Raw genomic sequence first — 18,022 nt, 5'->3', positions numbered from 1 at the left:
ACTGCCTCATCGAGCTCCACACTTCCAAGAGATAAATACCTGTGGGCTGGGCAGGCACCAGCCCAGCACCTGCTCCATGCAAATGCCAGCCACAAAACGGTGCTTTCCAACTTGCCAGCCCCACTCTGTGCCTGCAGCAGCCCTGGTGAATGACTGAATGACTGACTCCAGCCCGTACAGCTCCCAGCTCCCACCAAATGTTTTGCCGCCCGTGCTCACCCGCTCAGGAGAATCTCACGCACAGAGGCTGACACATCGCTGCTGAGCTGCTGCCAGCAGAGCCCTGGCTGCGCTTCCCAGTGCTCCTGGGGCACTCCAGACCTCACAGAGAGGTGAGCTGGGACCCTGGCAAGCAGGGACAGGCACTGACTGTGAAGCCAGCAGCTCTCACACTGCCTGTATTCAATGAGACAAAAGAAAAGGAATGGAGAATGCAGCGCAGGGACCTCATGCTTGCCCACCCTGCTTGGCCGGGACGCTCTTGCTCTGGTGTGTTGCATCACGCAGACACGCGGCTTTCACAATCCCTGGCCCACATAACCCATTGGCACAGTCAGCCAGGCGGGCACTGGCTGCTCAAGCCAGAGAATCAAGGTCACACACAATGTCTGTGGCTGCTGCTGGGGCTCTGTCTGGGCACCACAGATCCAGGGGTATCTGAAGGATCCCAGGGACACAGAGCTCCCTGTGCCAGAGACCTGCACAGCCACATGAGCTTGGGAAAGCTGGAAGTTGTATAGAAAACACCCTCCGTTCCCTCTCATTTCCCTCCTTTTTCCATCCCCTTTCTGCTATGAAGAGGGAAAAAAGGATAAATTTGTGATGGGAGAGAAAGTTGAGAGTGGTCCATGCTGAGAGGGCAAATGGAATCCAATAAAATCCAATCCAATCACAATTTGTTTTCACCAGGTCTCAAGGAAAACTCCGAGCTGGCTGGTGGGGATGTTACCCAGGAGATGTTACTTTTCCTTTCCAGAGGAAAAGAACAGAGCAGCAGTGATTGCAGTCACTGACAGAGAGGCTGCCCCCGGATCTGCCCTGTAACTGCCCCATCTCTACCCCAGTGATGCCCCGAAGTGGCTCTAGCTCTACCCTGGCTCTCTCCGGTATCAGGAAACCTGTGGGAAGATGAGCATTATCCAGGCTGAGCCGCAGCCGGACGAATGGTCACCTCGCATGAGCTCAGCAGGATGCCAAATGACGCCGTGCATTCCGGGGACAGAGGGAGCCTGGAGCTTCGTAATGGATTTCCGAGAAAATTGCCTCTGTGTTTGGAGCAGGAGAGCAAAGAGTGCAGGCAGAACAGCCTTCCTCTCTAAGTGGCATCTCAAGGGTCTTAATTATTTCTCAAGAGTGGAAACATTTATTTAGGCGGCTCTGGAGAGGTCCCGACGCTTCTGGCTACTGCCCTCCGGGCACATCCTGTATGCGAGGCTCCTCTGCAATCCGCCCTGCTGTTCCGGGCATGTGCAGGGTGCTGGGCTTTGGCAAAGCATAAACACCCAACCACGTCACCTGCGGGCAGGACATAGCCTCGGCTCCATCCCCTCCTGCGTACTGGGAAGCAGGATGTCTCATGCGGGAGCCCAGCCTCATCCCATCCCTGCTTGGCATCCTTCACATTCCCAGGTCTGTGCTGAGGCCACAAAACCCTGTTGTGATAATCCAGCCCAGCTAATACGAACCAGATGAATCCCCACATTAGTCACAGATTCATGTTTTCCCACAAAGGTCCCATTGGAGAACCAGTCTGGATGGGCCCTGTGGGGTTCCAGCCCTGGTGCTGGTGGAAGAAGCAGCCTGTGGAGAGTGAGGCCAGCAGCCAAGGGGACAGGACAGCAAAAAAGACCCTGCCAGAACCCAGCCAGCCCATGGGCAGCACACGACTTGGAGCCATGGTCACGGGGAGGTGGGGCACCAGAGAGGCTTGTCACTGGCACAGGCTCAGCCTGATGGTGCCTAGTGCCAGTAGGAGGGGATGATCTGCTCCAGCAAAAAACGGAAATGACAATTTATCCAAGGGGGAATTTCCAGTAAACCTCTGCTTCCAGCCACTCGGATATGGCTGAGAACAACCCAGCAAACACGTGGCTTCAGCAGCCAAGCAGTGCCATTGCTTAGGCAAAGAGTCTTTGTTTCCTCCATAGTTCCTCCAGCTAGAAAGAACATCCAGTTTCTGCTACTGAAACACCCAGAACAGCGAGAGCCCAGCTGGGTCTGCAGAGGGCACCAGAATCTCCCATCAGCTCAGTGAGTATCTCTACACCTGAGGGGGCACAGGGAGGGGGGGGCTGCAGCACCCACAGCCCAGCTGGGACCAAGGACACAATCATCTCATGCCCACCCCAGTGCCAGGGCTGGTGGGGGGCATCAGGAGCACACGCACCGGGGCTGCACTTGGCCCCCATCCCACGCTGGTGCATCCTGACATCCCTGCACATCCCATCCCCATGCATCCCTGTCCTCTCCCTGCATCCCTGCTCTCCCTTGCAGAGCTCAGGTTGCCACAGTAACCACTCAGTCCCAGCCGCTCTTGCCATAACGTGCTGCCACAGGTCAGCCCAGTCCAGCGGCTGCACCAGGGCCAGGGCCCTTCACCCCATTCGGGGTGAGTGGAGCCCTCGGTGCTGGTGCCACCACAGCCAAATGCTGCATTCTGAGCCAGGATGGGACACCTGTAGGGAAACAGGCAGGTTGTGTCCTCCTGGAATGGCTGGGAGGTGGTGTTTTTGGACATCGCGTTGTGCTGGAGCTCTGGGTCTGACCTCTGCCACATGTGGCAGTGGAAGCCACCACTGCTTGGCTCTGCCCTGCTGTGTATTAATCTGAGTGTGATGCAATATTTGACTGTTGTGTTCCGAGCACTGGAAGCAGGGACTGGGATGGATCTTGGTTTGGGCAGCAGTGGCATGTGCTCTGCAGCTCACCATGTGTTGCTGTGAGAAGATCCTACTCAGCACCTAGGAGGGCAGAGGAGATGCTCAGGCTGGCCCTTGGGCAGGTGGCAGCTCAGTCCTGGGGGTCTCTGCCTCCCACCCCTCACTGCAGGCCTGCTCATTCAGTTGCTTGGCCCTGGAGATGGAGCTGGAACCACAGATAAACTGTCACCTCTCTAATCCCTGTCTGCTGCTTTATGCCCAGGGAACTGTCAATATTGCACACCTCAGACACCCCAGGTACCAGCGGGACCCTACACGAGAGCCTGCTCTGGACTGCCCCTGGTCCAGGGGCTGCCCTGGCAGGTGGCTGCCCATCCCCACGGGGCCGCCTTGTGCCCGTCACGCAAGTGTCCGCATCCGAAGAGGATTATCTGCATTTGGAAACCCCTAATCCGTTTGCACGCTTGGCTCAGACACCGTCCCCACTCCTCCCCACTTTGCTGTGGCCCTGTCCAAGGAGCAAAGCCACCCCGTGACCTCCTTTTGGAGCCACAAACAACCTTAGGCCCCAGCACAGGCAGAAAGCAAGGGCTGCAGCCCCGCAGGGCTGGCCGGGGCAGAAGGAGGGGGACAGGATGTTGGCAAGTGCCCCTTGCCCCAGTTGCCGCTGGTGCTGAAGGGGTTTTACCAGCCCAGCACAGGAACCTTCCCTGGGCACTTTCTCCTCTGCACATCAGGCTCCAGGACTTCCCAGAGCATAGACAGCAGGAACCCCGAATAGGGAGCAGTGGTCCCTTGACCCCATTACTCAGGGCTGGCCCCTGGCTAAGTGGGGCAGGTTCCAACAGGGAGACAGTGGGCCCAGGGAGATAAGAAACCCCTGATCCACAGGAATATGGAATAGGACACCATATTCCTGACACCACAGGGTTGTGGCAAACCCACAGACAGGTAAGAAAAGTCCTTAGTCCTGGGTTCTTAATTCCATCCTAAAGCTGCCAGAGAGGAGCTGGTACCTGCCAGGGCAGGAGAAGGGGGTCCCTGCAGACAGGCTGGGCCTCATTCCTTTGTGAACTGCCCCCCACCCACAGCACCCTGGGCTGCACCACTGAGGCAGGTAATGATCTAAGACAGGGATCCTGGGAGCAGGAATGAGTTTGTGGGGTCTGGGCAGAGCCCTGCTTTGGTTTGACAGTGAAATGGAGGAGTCCTGGAACAGGGCTCGTTTCCAAAGCAGGGACACGGTCAGCTCAGACCTGCGCCGGATGGTCCAGGGCACAGAGAGGGCAGAGAAGGCTCCAGGGCACCTCCAGCGCCTCAAACTGTCCAGCACAGCTAGTTCCACATGACCCGCATGAACAATCCCCCTAATCCTGCTCTGACAGAGAAATAATCTCTCCCTCTTGGCCTCACCAGAGCACAAACCCTGGAATGATCCTGTTCTCCATAGTATTGCAGAGGGCTTGGGGGTGGAATCCACCGGGGCAGAACATGTCACTGTCACTAGCCAGTGCTCCCAGCCTCATACAACCCTTGCCTTGCAGAGCATGGGACCTGCTGCCCCCAGCCTCAGGTCCTGCCCCGTCACCTCCACTCAGAGCCCATGGACCCCCAGGGCAGAAGCCCTCTCAGGGGCCCCACTGCAGCCTCAGACACCCTGGGCTGAGAGCAGCCAGAGCAGGGCCCCAGTGCAGCCGTGTCCTCCCACGCTGGCACCGGCATTTCCTTTACACAAGTGGAGGAGACCCAGGCACAGCTCTGAGGCAGACAAAGCAACCACGGGGGCTGGGACATGGTTATTGCCCCCTACATGCCCTGGGAAGGGCCCTGCAGGCCCCGATAAGGGGCAGCTGCCCACGCGTGTCGGGCAGGTGCCGGCAGTGCCGGGGCTGGTTCGCACCGAGCAAACCGCAGCTGCGGCACCGGGGCTGTGTTGTGCTGACGGAGGCCCCAGTTCCCGGAGCAGGGTCAGGCGGGTGCCGCAGGCAGAGCCAAGCTCACACCCCAGAGCACGTCGCTTCAGGGCCTTTATTTTGGAGAAAGTTAAAGCCTGTAGATACAGCAATAAAATATACAAAAAATAAAATTTTTTACAGTATTGAATGCTGCCCTGGGCTCCAGGGACTGCAGCTGGAGGCAGCTGTGGTGAGCGAGCAGAGGGGCAAAGGGCCCTCATTGCCCCTGAGCATCTCCAGGGCCAGCCACAGACCCCCCATTCTGCTCCCACACAGCTTGGAAGGGGGCTTGCCCAGACCCCACAGCCATGGGGATCCTCCCCCATGCCCTCTGGTTCCCTGCCCACCAGCTGTGATGCAGCTTGGAGGGGGCAGCTCTCCCACTGCCTCCCTCACCCCTCCACTGCTCATCCATGTCCGTTTGCCCACTGCATGGAAAGGGCAGGAGGGTTCCCCCAATTCTGATAAATGCAGGACCACAATCATCAACCCCCCCAGAAGTCAGGACATCTGCCCTTCACAACATCCATGTCACCGTCCTGCACTGCCCCACAGCAGGTTCCTCTCCTCACATCCACCTGCTCCCTTCAACTCATGCCCCTTCCCATCTTAACTGTGCGGGCCAACCTCCAACAGAAATGCCACATGAAGCCCCCAAAAAGCTGCAGACCCCATGCCTGGCCCCTCACAACCCAGAGAGACAGGCCAGGTGCCCCACTGTCAGTCATGCTGGTTCTCCCAATTCCCCAGGGTTCAACTGGTCTTAGCACAGTGCTGGAAGCAAGACTGTGCTTCCAGCACCAGCCTGGCCACAGGGAAGCCAGGGCGGCCCCTGTGGCTTCACCCAGCTCCCAAAATGGGCTACAGCTGCAAATGCTGGTTACACACAGGTGCTATTACTGGGTAGCAGCACTGCTCTACCTCAGGGACACCAGCCCTCCCAAGAGGAGCCCAGGCTGCTGGCATTGGTCAGACCACTATGCCCAAAGCAGGAAGCTGAGGATAAGGACAAGCAGCTCCCAAACCTGTGGGCTCCCGGCAAACCCAGGCTGAGTCCAGCAGGGACAGTGCCGGCTGAGCCCAGGGCAGGAGCACCTGGACACAGCCACCTGCAGCTCCAAGCCCTGTACTGGTCATCCTGGCCAAAACCAGGGCCAGGTGGGTGCAGAGAGGGGACTCACCCCAGCACCCTGCAAGCTCTAGGAGGTGCTGGGAGCAGCAGGGCAGATCCCACCACATGGCCAATCCCCTCTGCAATTCCAGACTTGTAGGGTCTCGTGGGTTTGGGTGTGGGCACTCAGGGCAGCAGCTTCCAGCAGCGGGACCAGGGCTGTGGAAGCGTTTTTAGGAACTGTGGCTGCAATTGGAGGCAAATAGGCACTTGAATGAGCAAAAATAATAGAAAACTGTTATGGAAGGAAATAGAAAAAGGTTCATCCCCCTCCCCCAGAGATGAGCGGCACCACCCCAGAGAGGGGCTGCTCTGTTGGGTCAGGTGAGGACCTGACCCATTCAGGGACCCTGGCCCCCAGCTGTTCCCGAGGGCAGGCCCGGAGCAGCTGCAGCCGAGCGAACAAATCCAGGGGAGTGCTCTGGAGGTGGAAAGGCTGAGCCCAGGAAGGGCCCCGCGTGCCGGCGCAGCCCCTCACATGGGCGAGGACGCACACTCTGGGGTCAGCTCCATGTCGAAGGTCAGCGACTCTGCGGGCAGACACAGCCAGGGTTACGGGGCCCGCGCGTGGTGGCGGCCAGGGCCCCCTGGAGCCCCCCCCGACTCACCAAACTGCCCACCCGCGTTGTTCTCTGCGCCCTCGCTGCTGTTGCCGAACTGCATGAGCGAGTCCAGGGTCCGCGGGGACATGGGCAGGTCGATGGTGTTGCTGAAGGAGGTGCTGTCCGAGGGAGAAGAAGCACAGGAACCTCCAGAGTCAGGGCCTGGCCAGAGCTCTCTAACGCCCCCTCTACCCGCTGAGGGGCCCCCGGGCACAGCCCAGCGGCCCCCAGAGCTCTCCAGAGGAAAGGGGCCCCGGAGGGGAAGAACAGGGCTGTGGTTTGGGCAGCAGCCGGAGCCTGGCTCAGCCCCCACCGTCACCCCAGGCTGCGAACCCCACGGTAACCAAGCAAAGCTCAGATAGAGGTGGAAAGAAAGGAAGGAAATCTCTCCCTCAAGCAAGGCTGAGCACACAAACACCCCCCAAGCACTGACAGACAACCCCCAGGAACACTCACGGGGTGACACAGATGAACTTGGTCTTCAGGTATGGAGCAGCACCTGCAAGGAGGGAGAAGCTTCGTCAATAGCCACCCAAGGACGAATCCTTCTCTCCGCCCCCTAGAACACAGGCAGTGCCCACTCTCTGCCCATACCCAGTGGGTTCCCATGGCTGGTCCCACACTGTGGCTGTGCCCTCCAGGCATGGCACAGGGTCCTGACTGGTGACAGCCACTGCTATTCCCAGAGCCTCCCTGTGACAAAGGAGCCACAGAAAGTCAACGACTACCTGAGTCCGTGGCTTCTGAGTGTTCCTGGCTCTCAGAGCGGCAGTACTTTCCAAACGCCTCCTCCTTGGGGATGTCTGGGTACAGGTACACCAGTGGGGACACCAGGATGTTGGTGGCATCCATGATTTTGTAGCCCATGATGATCTCCGCAAACGACATGTTGTTCAGCTGCTGCTTGGTGTAAGGCTCCACTGACTGGATCTGCGTCTTCCCTGTGCAAGGAAGGAGAATTTGGGCACAGAACAAAGACAGGGCTGCCTTCAGACACCCCCACAGCAGTAGGGACAAGATGGGCCTGGGGCTGTGTTAAGCTCTACCAGGCATACAGCAGACCACGGGGCAGGACTGGGACCTGACTGTGTTCAGTGCCACAGAAAACTGTGCCCATGGGCAGCACGTGGGCACATTCACCCAGAAGGCAAAGACCAGCAAAGGGCAGCCAGGCTCAGAAGTTAACCCATGCAGACAGTTTGTTGGGACAAGGACGAAGGACAAGTGCTTATCAGGGCATCCAAGCCCCCTGTAGAACCTGGAATGTCAAGCCAGGCACCCAGGGTAGCGAGGGTAGAGCTCGTACCACTGATGTCCTTCTCCACCCACGTGAAGGTGATGCCACCTTCTTTGCTGCTCTCACTGAAGCGCAGCAGAAAGGTCCCTGGGGGCTTGGTGCTCAGGATGGCTCGCTCCCGCTCCTTGCTGATGAACCCCATGATGTACCTGGGCAGGACAAAGCAAGAACAACAAATGTGGGTCAGGGCACAGGAGCAGTTCCTCCAGGATGTAAGCTCTGCCAGTTCTGCTCGACAGCAGAATTCAGCCTAGCCACTGACATTTTGTGGATTCCCAGGTGAGTTTTCGCTCTGAACCAGCAAAAAGTATGCCAGGACAGCACACCTGCACATGGACAAGGCACCCCACAGCATCAGGATGAACCTGTGGGACCCCTTCCAAGGCCCAGTCTAACAACAGGCTCTGGGCTGGCACTCACCCTTCGTTCCACAGCGCCAGGATGTACTTCTTCACCAAGTCAATGATGTTGTCCAGCCAGACCCAGAAAGAGAAGCCTTTGCCAGCCATGTTCTCCTGAGGAAAAGGCAGAGAGGCTGCTAGCACAGCTTGGAGGAAGGGAACAGCCAAGGGAAGGTGCTCAGGGAAGAGAGGAAATTATACCTTGCAGAACTTGGCCCAGGTGATCTGACAGCCAGAGTAATTCACACCTGGTCCTGGCAGGGAAAAAAGAACACAACCATTTAAATAGAGTTGTCCTTCCAAAGACACCATTTCCAGGATTTGTGCCATTTGGAAGAAAACCAAACAACTGAAAATTACTCAGGCCAAAAGCTCTCAGGCCAAACACAGAACTTCACTCTTGGATGACATGTACAGGTGGGGAATCACCCCAGAGGACAACAGGGACAAGCAGGACATCCTGCCACATCACCCCACACTTACCCAGCAGTTTTTCTGCCAGAGTGGTCAGCTGCTCGATGCTGAGACCGCGCTTTGTGGTGGAGGAGAACTGCCAGCTCAGCACCTCTGCCACCTGGTCCCAGGTCCCAATGGGTGGTTTAGTGAAGAAGTTCACGTTCTGCACGAGGGAACACACAGCCCTGAGTAGGACATGGGTCAGGAGCAGGGCCAGGTACTACCTCAGCCTCACCCCCCAGCCTCAGTTTCCCTCTCTCATTGTGACACCCCCATCCTGATACCTGCCCTGCTACCTCCCCACACCAGCCCTACCTTGGGGTTGTTGGTCAGCATGTTGTACCACAGGATGGACGCCCAGGCATTGGGCATCTGGCAGATGTTGGAGATGACCACCACAGGCAGCGAGTGGGTCTGCAAAGAGAGGATGTGACCATGGGCTGGGACAAGTTCCAGGGCTCCACCCAGGCCCGTGGCAGTGGGAGGCAGTGACCCATGCCTCACCTCCAGGTCGATCTTCAGCCCCTGGTGATACACTTCTGTCTCAAAAGTGATGAGGTGTAGCTCCTCGGTGACTATCAGCGAGGCCTGGGGCAGAAAGGGACACCATGAGCACCACAAGACACCCACCCTCAGCGCAACACAGGACCACCAGACCCAGCACAGCGGCTCGGGGCTGGTGGACCCCCTGCCTCAGGGCAGGGCTCCTGAATCCCTTCCCAGCTCAGCTGCCCCTGTCAACGGCCAGTTCCCCTCCCAGGGCCCCCAACACTCACATCACAGTTGGCTCGGCCTCCATTCCCACACCGCTGCTCCCGCAGGGTCTGCAGAGAGAGGGACACGCTGCAGCAGCACCACAATGACACGTGGCCATACAGGAGCAGCCCAGGAGCTCATGGTACCCACCAGGTGTTTGAACTCTGCTGAGAGACTGCCATTGTTCGACTCCTCCATGTTCATGACCTTGGTGTTGGTCCCCAGGATGTTAAACTTCCGGGACCTGGGAAGAGGAAAGAGTATGGCTGACAGGGCTATCTTGGAGTGAATGTGTGGTAGGTTGTTTGCTAGGAATAAAAGCAGAAACGAGAAACAAAGAACCAAAGCAAACAGTGCACTTACCCCCGAAGTGCTGCAACATCCCCAGAGTCCCTAGAAAAGGGGAAAGAGACACCAGGTCATGGCAATGGCCTTCCTACCCTGATGCAGACAAGCTGGTGTGCTAGCTGCATCCCAGCACAAGTCCCATGAGCCCCACAGGCCTTCCCCCGATGTGGGGGTGAACCCTCAGGACTCAATGCCACCCTGCACTCTCCCCTTCAACTGGGGGCCACGCTGGCTGTCATTGTGGAGATTGAGCCCAACCCAAGGGCAGCAGGAGTCAGTTCCATCCCAGTAAGCCCACCCAGTGCCACTGGAAAGGAAGCACAGGACTCACTTGTCAATGCAGACTTTGATTTTCAGCTGATAATTCAGCTCTGGAAACTTGACCAACAACCTGCAAGAGTCAGCAGACACAGAACATGAACATCCTGTGCACAGAAACTGCTCCTGTTCCACAGGGCACCTGGAACAGCCAGCAGTATGGACCAGCTCCTCTGGCAGCCCTGGGCACACCACACACGGGCCTGGGACATGTCAGCCCTGGCACCTGTCCCCAGAACCAGGGAGGTGCTGGTGCTCCCCTGAGCATCCCAAGAAGCTTGTTTGTGCTGCTGACTGCCCACAACCAAGCTTTGAACAAATACCCTCCACACTACTCCAGGCCAGAGGTTGCTATGAAGGCACAGTTGGAAAAGGGCAAGGAAGCTCCAGGCAGAGCCTGGTGTCAGAGCTGCCTCCCTCCACAGAGGATGGCAGGGAGCAGAGCCCAGCTGAGCAGCAGCTGGCCAGGGATGTGCTGATGCTTCCCACTCCCGCAGTGGGATTTACCAGAACACAGCTGCCTCCAGGAAGATGGCGGATCCCCAGCCAGCCCTGCACTGAGTCATGTGGGCAGCACTCCAGCCAACTGGGATCATCCCCCTGGGATCTATTCTGCTGGTATCCATCCCCTCCCATCACCAGTGCTCCCCAGGTAAGCTGGGGGCTACATCTGCAGCAGCACCTTCACAGAGTGATCCCACACTGCCCTCCCTGCTCAGCTCCCCTCCCTCACCTGCAGGGGAGGTGACCCACCTGACTTTGGTGGTGAACTGCACACCTGTCTTGATGACGAGGGGCCGGTCAGGGTGCATGGGCATGCAGGGCTGCCTCTCCACGACAAAAGCGCTGCAGGAAAAGCACAGAGACCACAGTCAGACCTCACTGCCCACCCTCCACCCAGGACCATGACTGGGAGTGCCTGTGGCTCCTGCCTGCCTTCAGCACCTTTTCATCAGGTTCCTGAACAGCTCCACGATCCGCTCCTCCAGCATGGGCCGGTGCTGGACGATTGGGTCGCCCTTATAGGATACTTTTTGCTGCAATTCTTCCAACTTCTTGATCTGCTGTCGGGTCTGTAGCTGCGATTCGGCAAGAGAGGTTATCCTAGGGGAGCAGGGAGAACCAGCATGAGCTCTGGCTGCCAAGCCCACGCTGTCCAGCCTGCAGAGCTCTCCTCTTCCCATGCAAGAGTATACTCTCCATGCCAAACCACTCAAGAACTGAGTGTATCTGTGGCTCCAAGCCCAGAGCATTTTTCTAAGCCATGCAATACAAACAAAACCTGCATGTGCCCAGGTGACTCCAGGGCCAGAAACTTTTCAGCAGCCTCAGAATCCTGCAGGCACAGAGCTGGGGACAGTGGGACACCTTTCCAGCACTGTGCCCACTATTGTGACTCAGTCTAAGGTACAGGCTATATTCTCATGTGCAAGCATCAGAAACCATTTTGCAAGGACATTTCCAGAGACCAAGAACTCATTTCCACAGCAGGTGTATGAGTGGGACTGACACAGTCCCAGCCAACTCTCACCAGTTCTCAAGCCGGTCCAGGCAGATATTGGGTGGGCCACCAATGCAGGCAATCTGCTGCCGCCTCTTCCAGTCTGCCAGCTCCTCATCTGCCAGCATCTTCTGCACATATTCCATGGCCGACAGCAGCCCAGCCAGCTCGCTCACTATGCCCTGACAAGAGAGAAAGCAGAACCTTCAGCACCCTGTGACTTCCCCCACAGACCCACAAGTTTCACATTCACAGGCAAGGAAGAAGTCACTCAGGGCTATGCTTGCTGCACTGCTCCCAGTTCTAGCCATGCAGGAACTACCAAACTCTGACCCTGAAGAAGGGGGATCTGCACCCGGGGGAATCTGGAGGGCCAGTTGCCCCACTCACCCTGCGCATCTGGTCCAGCGCCGTCAGCATTTGCTCCAGCTGCTGCATCTTCTGCCGGGTCACTGACTGGTTGTTCCCGTTCAGGTCCTGCATGTCTGTGCAGAGGTGAGAAACTTCAGTCACACACATGGATTCTTCCCACCTTCTCAAGTGCCACAACAACACAACACTAACAGAAAAGTGCAGGCACCCAATAGCCAAGCAGGAATCTGGCACAGCCTTCAAGCACCTCTGTGGCTCTCCTACACCCACAGAAGCCAATCCCTCCCGTGCCACTGCTGTGCTTACAGCAAAGCTCAGTTCAGCTCCCTCAAGGGCAGCATCAGTGGCGGAAACATAAGACCAGGTTTCTCCAATTGCCATGCAAATGCCCTGAGCCTGAGCACATTCCTGCTGGGAGTGGAGGTTGGAACACCTCTCCAGCAAGTTTCCTTGCAGGAATACATTGTGGTTTGCAGATGCTAATGAGCTGTCATTACCTCCTTGGCTTTTCAAAGTCTTGTAGTTAAAATCAAAGTCATCCTGGAGATTCTCCACCACTTTCATCTTCTGCTCCAGATCCTGCAAAGCAAGAGATGTGATTTCATTCAAAGCACTCAAGAACTGTGCTGGGGAGAACAGAAGGTGCCCAGCCAGACACATACCTGCACCCTCTTCCTGACATCCTGCAGGTGCTGCTCCAGCATCTGCTGCTTCTCTGTCACCACAGCTGCTGTTGGATGTGTTGCCTGTCCTCCTTGCTGCAGAGAGGACAAGAAGGGCATAAAGACAGGGCTGTAACCTGGGGAAGCTCCCCCCCAGACTGAGGAGGTTCTGCAGGGTCTTCAGCCCATCCTTAACACACACTGGCAGCTGGCTGCTCACTTCAGCATCAGCTCCAGGACAGCACAGGGTCAGGGAGAGGAGAGATGGGGGCACCCAGCTCACCACACCCAGGCTCTGTCCTGGCTGTCAGAAATCAGGATGGAGGCCCTGGGATACCTGGCCACTGACCTGGGCTGCGGTGGCAGCTGTCTGGAGGAGCCGGGACTCTTCCCAGAGGCAGCGAGCCACGATGCGGGCTATTTCCATTGGCTTCTCCAAGTATCTGCTCTGTAAAGGGTCACACACCCCACGGTCAGCAGGCACAGGACAGCCCCCAGGATCTCCACATCTCTGAGGGCTGTGGATGGTGAGCTGTGCCAAGGAATCGCTTGGACTCTCAGCTACCCACCATGCCTACCCCTGCCAAGCTGGCACTTCCCACCTCACCTGCAGGAACTGCTTGATGCGGCGCAGGTTGTGCTGGTACAGGACGTTGGACTCCTGCAGGAAGCGGCTGTACTGCTGGTCGATCTCCCCCAGCAGGTTGTGGAACACCAGCGTGGCGTGCGACTCCTTGCTGGCAGCATATGCCCTGCACAAGGGAGGGAGAGCCCTGAGTGCCCGGCATGGGGCAAAGCAGGGGACCATGCAGGGGGGCTCTGCTCACACCCGCCATCCCTTGTGCAACCTACAGAATCACAGAATCATTTAGGTAGGAAAAGACCTCTAAGATCGAGTCCAACTTGTGACTAATCACCATCTGGTCAAATAGACCAGAGCACACCAGCACCTGATGTCTGTGAGCACGTCCCACATGCTCATGGACAGGATCCAGGGATCAGTGCTCTGTGTCAGCCCCTTTACAACAGAGGTCAGTGTTAGCCAGCCCTGGATGGGGGCATCCCCCTGCTTCAGAGCTATCTGTTCTGGTCCAGGGTCTAACACAGTGCACAAAGTCCCACTCTATGCATACTCCTGCTTCCCTCGATGCCACATGAGCCCCAGGGAGAGAGGCCAGTCTCAGCACATGAAAGGCGAGGGGAAAGTGATGGAGCTCCTCCAGCCCACTTGAGCCCCTGCAGGTGGGTGTTATGAGTAAAGTCCCCTCAATGGTATTTCAAAAGGCCTTACCAGTCCTGGCTTTCAATCCACGGGGCCAGGAACTGCCGGAGCTCCATGGGGAAGCTGTCACTGTAGAGCTGGTGGAGCTGCTCCAGGTACCGCGTGTCGAGCTGCTGTAGCTGGTTCCACTGCGCCATCCTGGCCAGCTCCGGCGACCTGAGGGATGGGCACACAGGTGGCTCAGAGCTGGCTCCCAGTGGGCTCCTGGCTCCCTCCTGCCAGGACCCAGCTGTGACTACTGCAACACCCTGAAACAGGCTCTCTCTGGACAGAACTGGAGACAGCCAGGGCATGAACCCAGGGCACAGTGCTCCAGGACAGCTGGCACGGGCAGGCTGGTCACTGGCAACAGGTAGGAATGAGGCTTTAATTTGGTCTCAAAGGCACCCCTGATCAGCCCTGCTGGGAGGCAGGGAAATGGCTGTGGAGCTTACAGTAAGCACGGAAGGCGGAGACTGCCAGGAAACTACAGAAACAAGGAAGGAGCAATTTTCAAGTTCACGACTTGTATCAATGGAAATCAAACTGACGATAACGTGGGGACTTCAGCTGTGCTGGCAAATGAAGGCAGAGCTCCACATGACACCAGCAGTCACTTCCCTGCAGAAAGAGGTTTGCTTTTCCCAAAGGTCCCTGTGCTGAGTGATGCAGCATCACTGCATGGCCTGCTCTCCCAAGGGATTTTTTTCCCCATTGGTCTGGGTGTGAAGAAAGAAAGGGGAAACATCCTCTGTGGGCTGAGGCACCAGGAGGGGACATTGGCACAGACATAGGAGTTAGAGAGGCTTTTAGTACTTCACAGCACTGAACAACCCCAAAGGCAGGAGCAGCCTCCACAGGACATTAACCTTGAACTACAACCTTCTGGTGCAATCCTCAGAGAAGTCCACATGAACCAAACCTCCTTTCAGTGGAGCAATGAGTGAACACAAAAGGACAGAGCCAGTGGCCATGCAAAGTCCTGCAGACAACAGACTCCTACAGCCATGGAATCAGACCTGGCTGATGTGACAGAGCCTCTGCAATGCTGCAGACCAAGGGCTGTGAGCTGTGGGCCAGGGCTGTGTGTGGGGCAGCACAGCAGAGCCCCCATCCCACAGGGGGTTCAGCTCTCCGTGGCCAGTTCTCAGCTGCAGCAGCTCAGGGAATGCTCCTTCTGCCCCAGCAGCTGCAGGGCTCCAGCCCTTCCACTCAATCCTGGAGTCCACTCCTTCAGCATGAGCGGTGCAGGAGTTCCCCATGGAGCTGCTGGGGGGAAAACCCAACAAATGCACAGGCCAGGCAAGAGCGAAAGCCCACCAGCCTGGCACGGATTGCCCCGCCTGGACGGTGAGCTCAACCGCCTCGCTTCCTATTGCGCCATGCACCGGGGCGGGGGGGCTGCACCAGCCCCTCCGGAAACAGCAGCAGCTGCTGCCCCAGCCCAGATCCTGCCAGAGCCGTGTTTCCACCTCTGAGGAGGACAGTGCTGCAGCAGCATGGCACAGAAGGCAGTTACCTGGGCAGCCCCTGCAGCGCCCGGTGCCAAGTGGCTCACAGGCGGACCTTCCCATCAGGCTGCAAAAACCGAACCAGATGCCACATCCGGACCCATGATCCAAGCAGATGTTCCACCTGAAAGCCACAATCTCGGCACTTCAGAGCAGTGCTGCAGCCCCAGTCTGAGAGCACCAAAGCTCCCAGGCTGCCCCGCGGCAGCGGCACTTGGACGGGACTCAGACACTTCCCACTGCCACAAACAGCTGCGGGACAAGACAGCTTGCAGCACTAAACTCCAGCTCCTCCTGGCATCCACACAAGGCACTCTGACATTCCTGGAGGAAAAGGGTCCCTTAGACACTCCTTACAGCAGCAGCAACCACTATCAGGGAAGTTCTGACCCTGCCAGCCCTGGAACCCCACACAGGAGCCTCTACCTGGCCAGCCCCACCAACGCAAAGCCAACCTTGCCTAGGTTAAAGATCTGAGGGTTGAACCTTTCTGATTCCACCGGGCTTGCCCATCTCTGTGGTTTGCCTCTCCTCCCTCTCTGGAACGGAGCCAGAAAGCAGCCGACATGGCCAGAACCAACACAGCATGATGCAAGCTCAGAGGTAAACATGCTGTCCAGAGCACAGAGCACAGCTGCTAAAAGTAGATCAAGAGCTAAAGTTCATCTTTCTTTATCTCCCTGCAAGGGCGGAGCACAAGAATCAGGCCAAGCTGCACAATGTCACCTGCAGCCTCTGGGACAGCTCTGCACACTCCAATCACACCACTCAAAATGGGGCTGCCCTGGAAGTGACCCTGCAACTGCTTTCTGTTTGCCTTCTCATCTCTGGGACACACGTGGGAACACCCTGCACGTGTGCCCCCACAACAAGCAACGAGCCCTAGGGCAACGTGTATGGGGCAGTCACTGGGAAGGGCCTTAGAAGGACCCTGGGACTCCATGTCCCCTGCAGTGACATGAGTAGGATGAAGCTCAGTCACTGACAGCGTTGCACAGGCCACATCATCACAGTGCTGTCACAGGGTCATGACGGGTGTCATCACCAACAATCCTGCACCAGGCACTCTGCACCAGCACCAGGCACCTTGCTGCCCCCTCTTCCACACAACCATCAACAGCCCGATGGAAAAGTGTTCGACACAGCAGCCAGTCGCTCTGGCAGCACAAGAGCCAGTTTGGAAAGGCTGCTAGAAGAACTTGGCTCTGCTCCTCTGGAGCGATTTCAAAGCCAGCCTTGGAGGTGGAAAACAGTGATGCAGAGATTTGCAACAGGAGGAGGGAGAAGGCTCTGGGCAACCTCACAGCCACAGCAGGAGTTCCGGTCACCCCACACGCCACAGCCTGCTGTTCCTCATCACAGCTCTCCAAAGTCCATCCCCGTGGAACTCCCACTGCAGCAGCTGCGAGTGACACTGTCACCATTCACCCCCGGGCACGGGACACCCAGCCCGTGCTCCTTCTGTCCTCCATCACCGCTGCTCCAGCAGCTCCAACAAATCCACAGGAAGCAGAAGACCGGGGAGTGACAGTGACAGCGATCACGGTGGGGGCGGAAGCGGGGTCTACTCCCCGATGTGCACACCGGGCAAGGCCGGTCCCTGCAGGTGCAAAGGGGGCGGGCCCAGGGCAGCCCACCCTCCCAGTTCCACCCGCAGGGCCAGTCCCGTGGCTGTGTCCCTCCGACAGGAATGCGGGGGTGTCCCATGGCCCGTGGGACAGGAGCCACCCACACACGGGCAGCGCAGCACCGGGAGCCGGGGGGGGCAGGAGCGGTGGGCAGCACTGTCAGCCCCCGCACAGCGCTCGGGCGGCTCGTTCTCCCGAGCTGCAGAGCCCGACTGCTCTGCTCGTCACACGCAGCACCCACGGGGACAGTAACCGAGGCAAAGCCAGCTCCAGGCAGGAGTCCCCGAGCTGCTGCTGCAGTCCAAGAGGCATGTGACAACCCTGAGCTCACAGCTCCACAGATCCCAGCCGGCTGTGCCCGGGCCACCCTTTCGGCTCCCGGTCCTGCTTCTGAGTCTTGCCATCAACATAATGCTACCAGCGCTGGGACAAGCCGCACCAGCCCGTGACCCGTTCCGCACGGGAACCCCGGAGCCGCGTCAGCCTCGGCTCAGCCTCAGCCGGACCCGGGCGGGCCACACCTCCTCTGCCCCTGCCGGTCCCGACGCTTTTCGCTCTCCCAGAAGCCGGTTCAGACTCTGCCCCTGTGCCGGACCGTGTGCGGTGCCATCCCGGAAGATCGACCCGGGCCGCACTGACCGACCCCGCTCCGCACCGGGGCTCGGCCCTCCAGTGACGGGGGAGCCGGGACAGGCCCCCCCCCGCATTATCCCGCTATGCCGGCCCCGCTCCCGCCCCGGCCCCAAACCGGCCCGGGAGACACCGGCTCCCGGCGACGAGCGGCGCCCGCGCGCCTCCCAGGCTCACCGGCGGTCCCGGCGGGCGGGGCGGCGGCTCCCGGTGACGGCGGCGATCGCGTCCGGCTGCGCCGAGGGACCGGACCTCCCGCGGCCCGGCCCCACCC

General features: G+C 58.4%; 1 protein-coding gene across 3 annotated transcripts; it reads right to left on the bottom strand.

The window, feature by feature from the left end:
* Window positions 1-4,893: 4,893 nt before the first annotated feature.
* STAT3 (signal transducer and activator of transcription 3) lies at window positions 4,894-18,010 on the bottom strand. 3 transcript variants are annotated; one of them, XM_066204939.1, is made up of 24 exons: window positions 17,926-18,010; window positions 14,010-14,156; window positions 13,326-13,470; window positions 13,068-13,166; window positions 12,719-12,814; window positions 12,554-12,635; window positions 12,075-12,169; window positions 11,715-11,866; window positions 11,129-11,287; window positions 10,937-11,029; window positions 10,197-10,256; window positions 9,881-9,910; window positions 9,668-9,761; window positions 9,538-9,585; window positions 9,266-9,349; window positions 9,077-9,175; window positions 8,789-8,924; window positions 8,507-8,559; window positions 8,325-8,419; window positions 7,914-8,053; window positions 7,333-7,548; window positions 7,064-7,106; window positions 6,614-6,726; window positions 4,894-6,535 (listed from the first exon to the last, which is right to left on the bottom strand). In XM_066204939.1, the coding sequence occupies exons 2-24, from the start codon at window positions 14,135-14,137 to the stop codon at window positions 6,480-6,482; spliced, it is 2,316 nt and encodes a 771-aa protein (XP_066061036.1). In that variant the 5' UTR covers window positions 14,138-14,156; window positions 17,926-18,010; the 3' UTR covers window positions 4,894-6,479. The 3 variants fall into 3 exon arrangements, with proteins under 3 accessions (XP_066061036.1, XP_066061037.1, XP_066061038.1); XM_066204940.1 differs by having other exon boundaries at window positions 7,336-7,548; XM_066204941.1 differs by lacking the exons at window positions 4,894-6,535; window positions 6,614-6,726 and having other exon boundaries at window positions 7,060-7,106.
* Window positions 18,011-18,022: the final 12 nt, after the last annotated feature.

Source organism: Chamaea fasciata, unplaced genomic scaffold (genome assembly GCF_029207755.1).
Source record: "Chamaea fasciata isolate MVZ Bird 193981 ecotype frontalis unplaced genomic scaffold, bChaFas1.0.hap1 SCAF_27, whole genome shotgun sequence".
Classification (NCBI taxonomy): Eukaryota; Metazoa; Chordata; class Aves; order Passeriformes; family Sylviidae; genus Chamaea; species Chamaea fasciata.
This window is presented reverse-complemented; position numbering and strand designations above follow the sequence as displayed.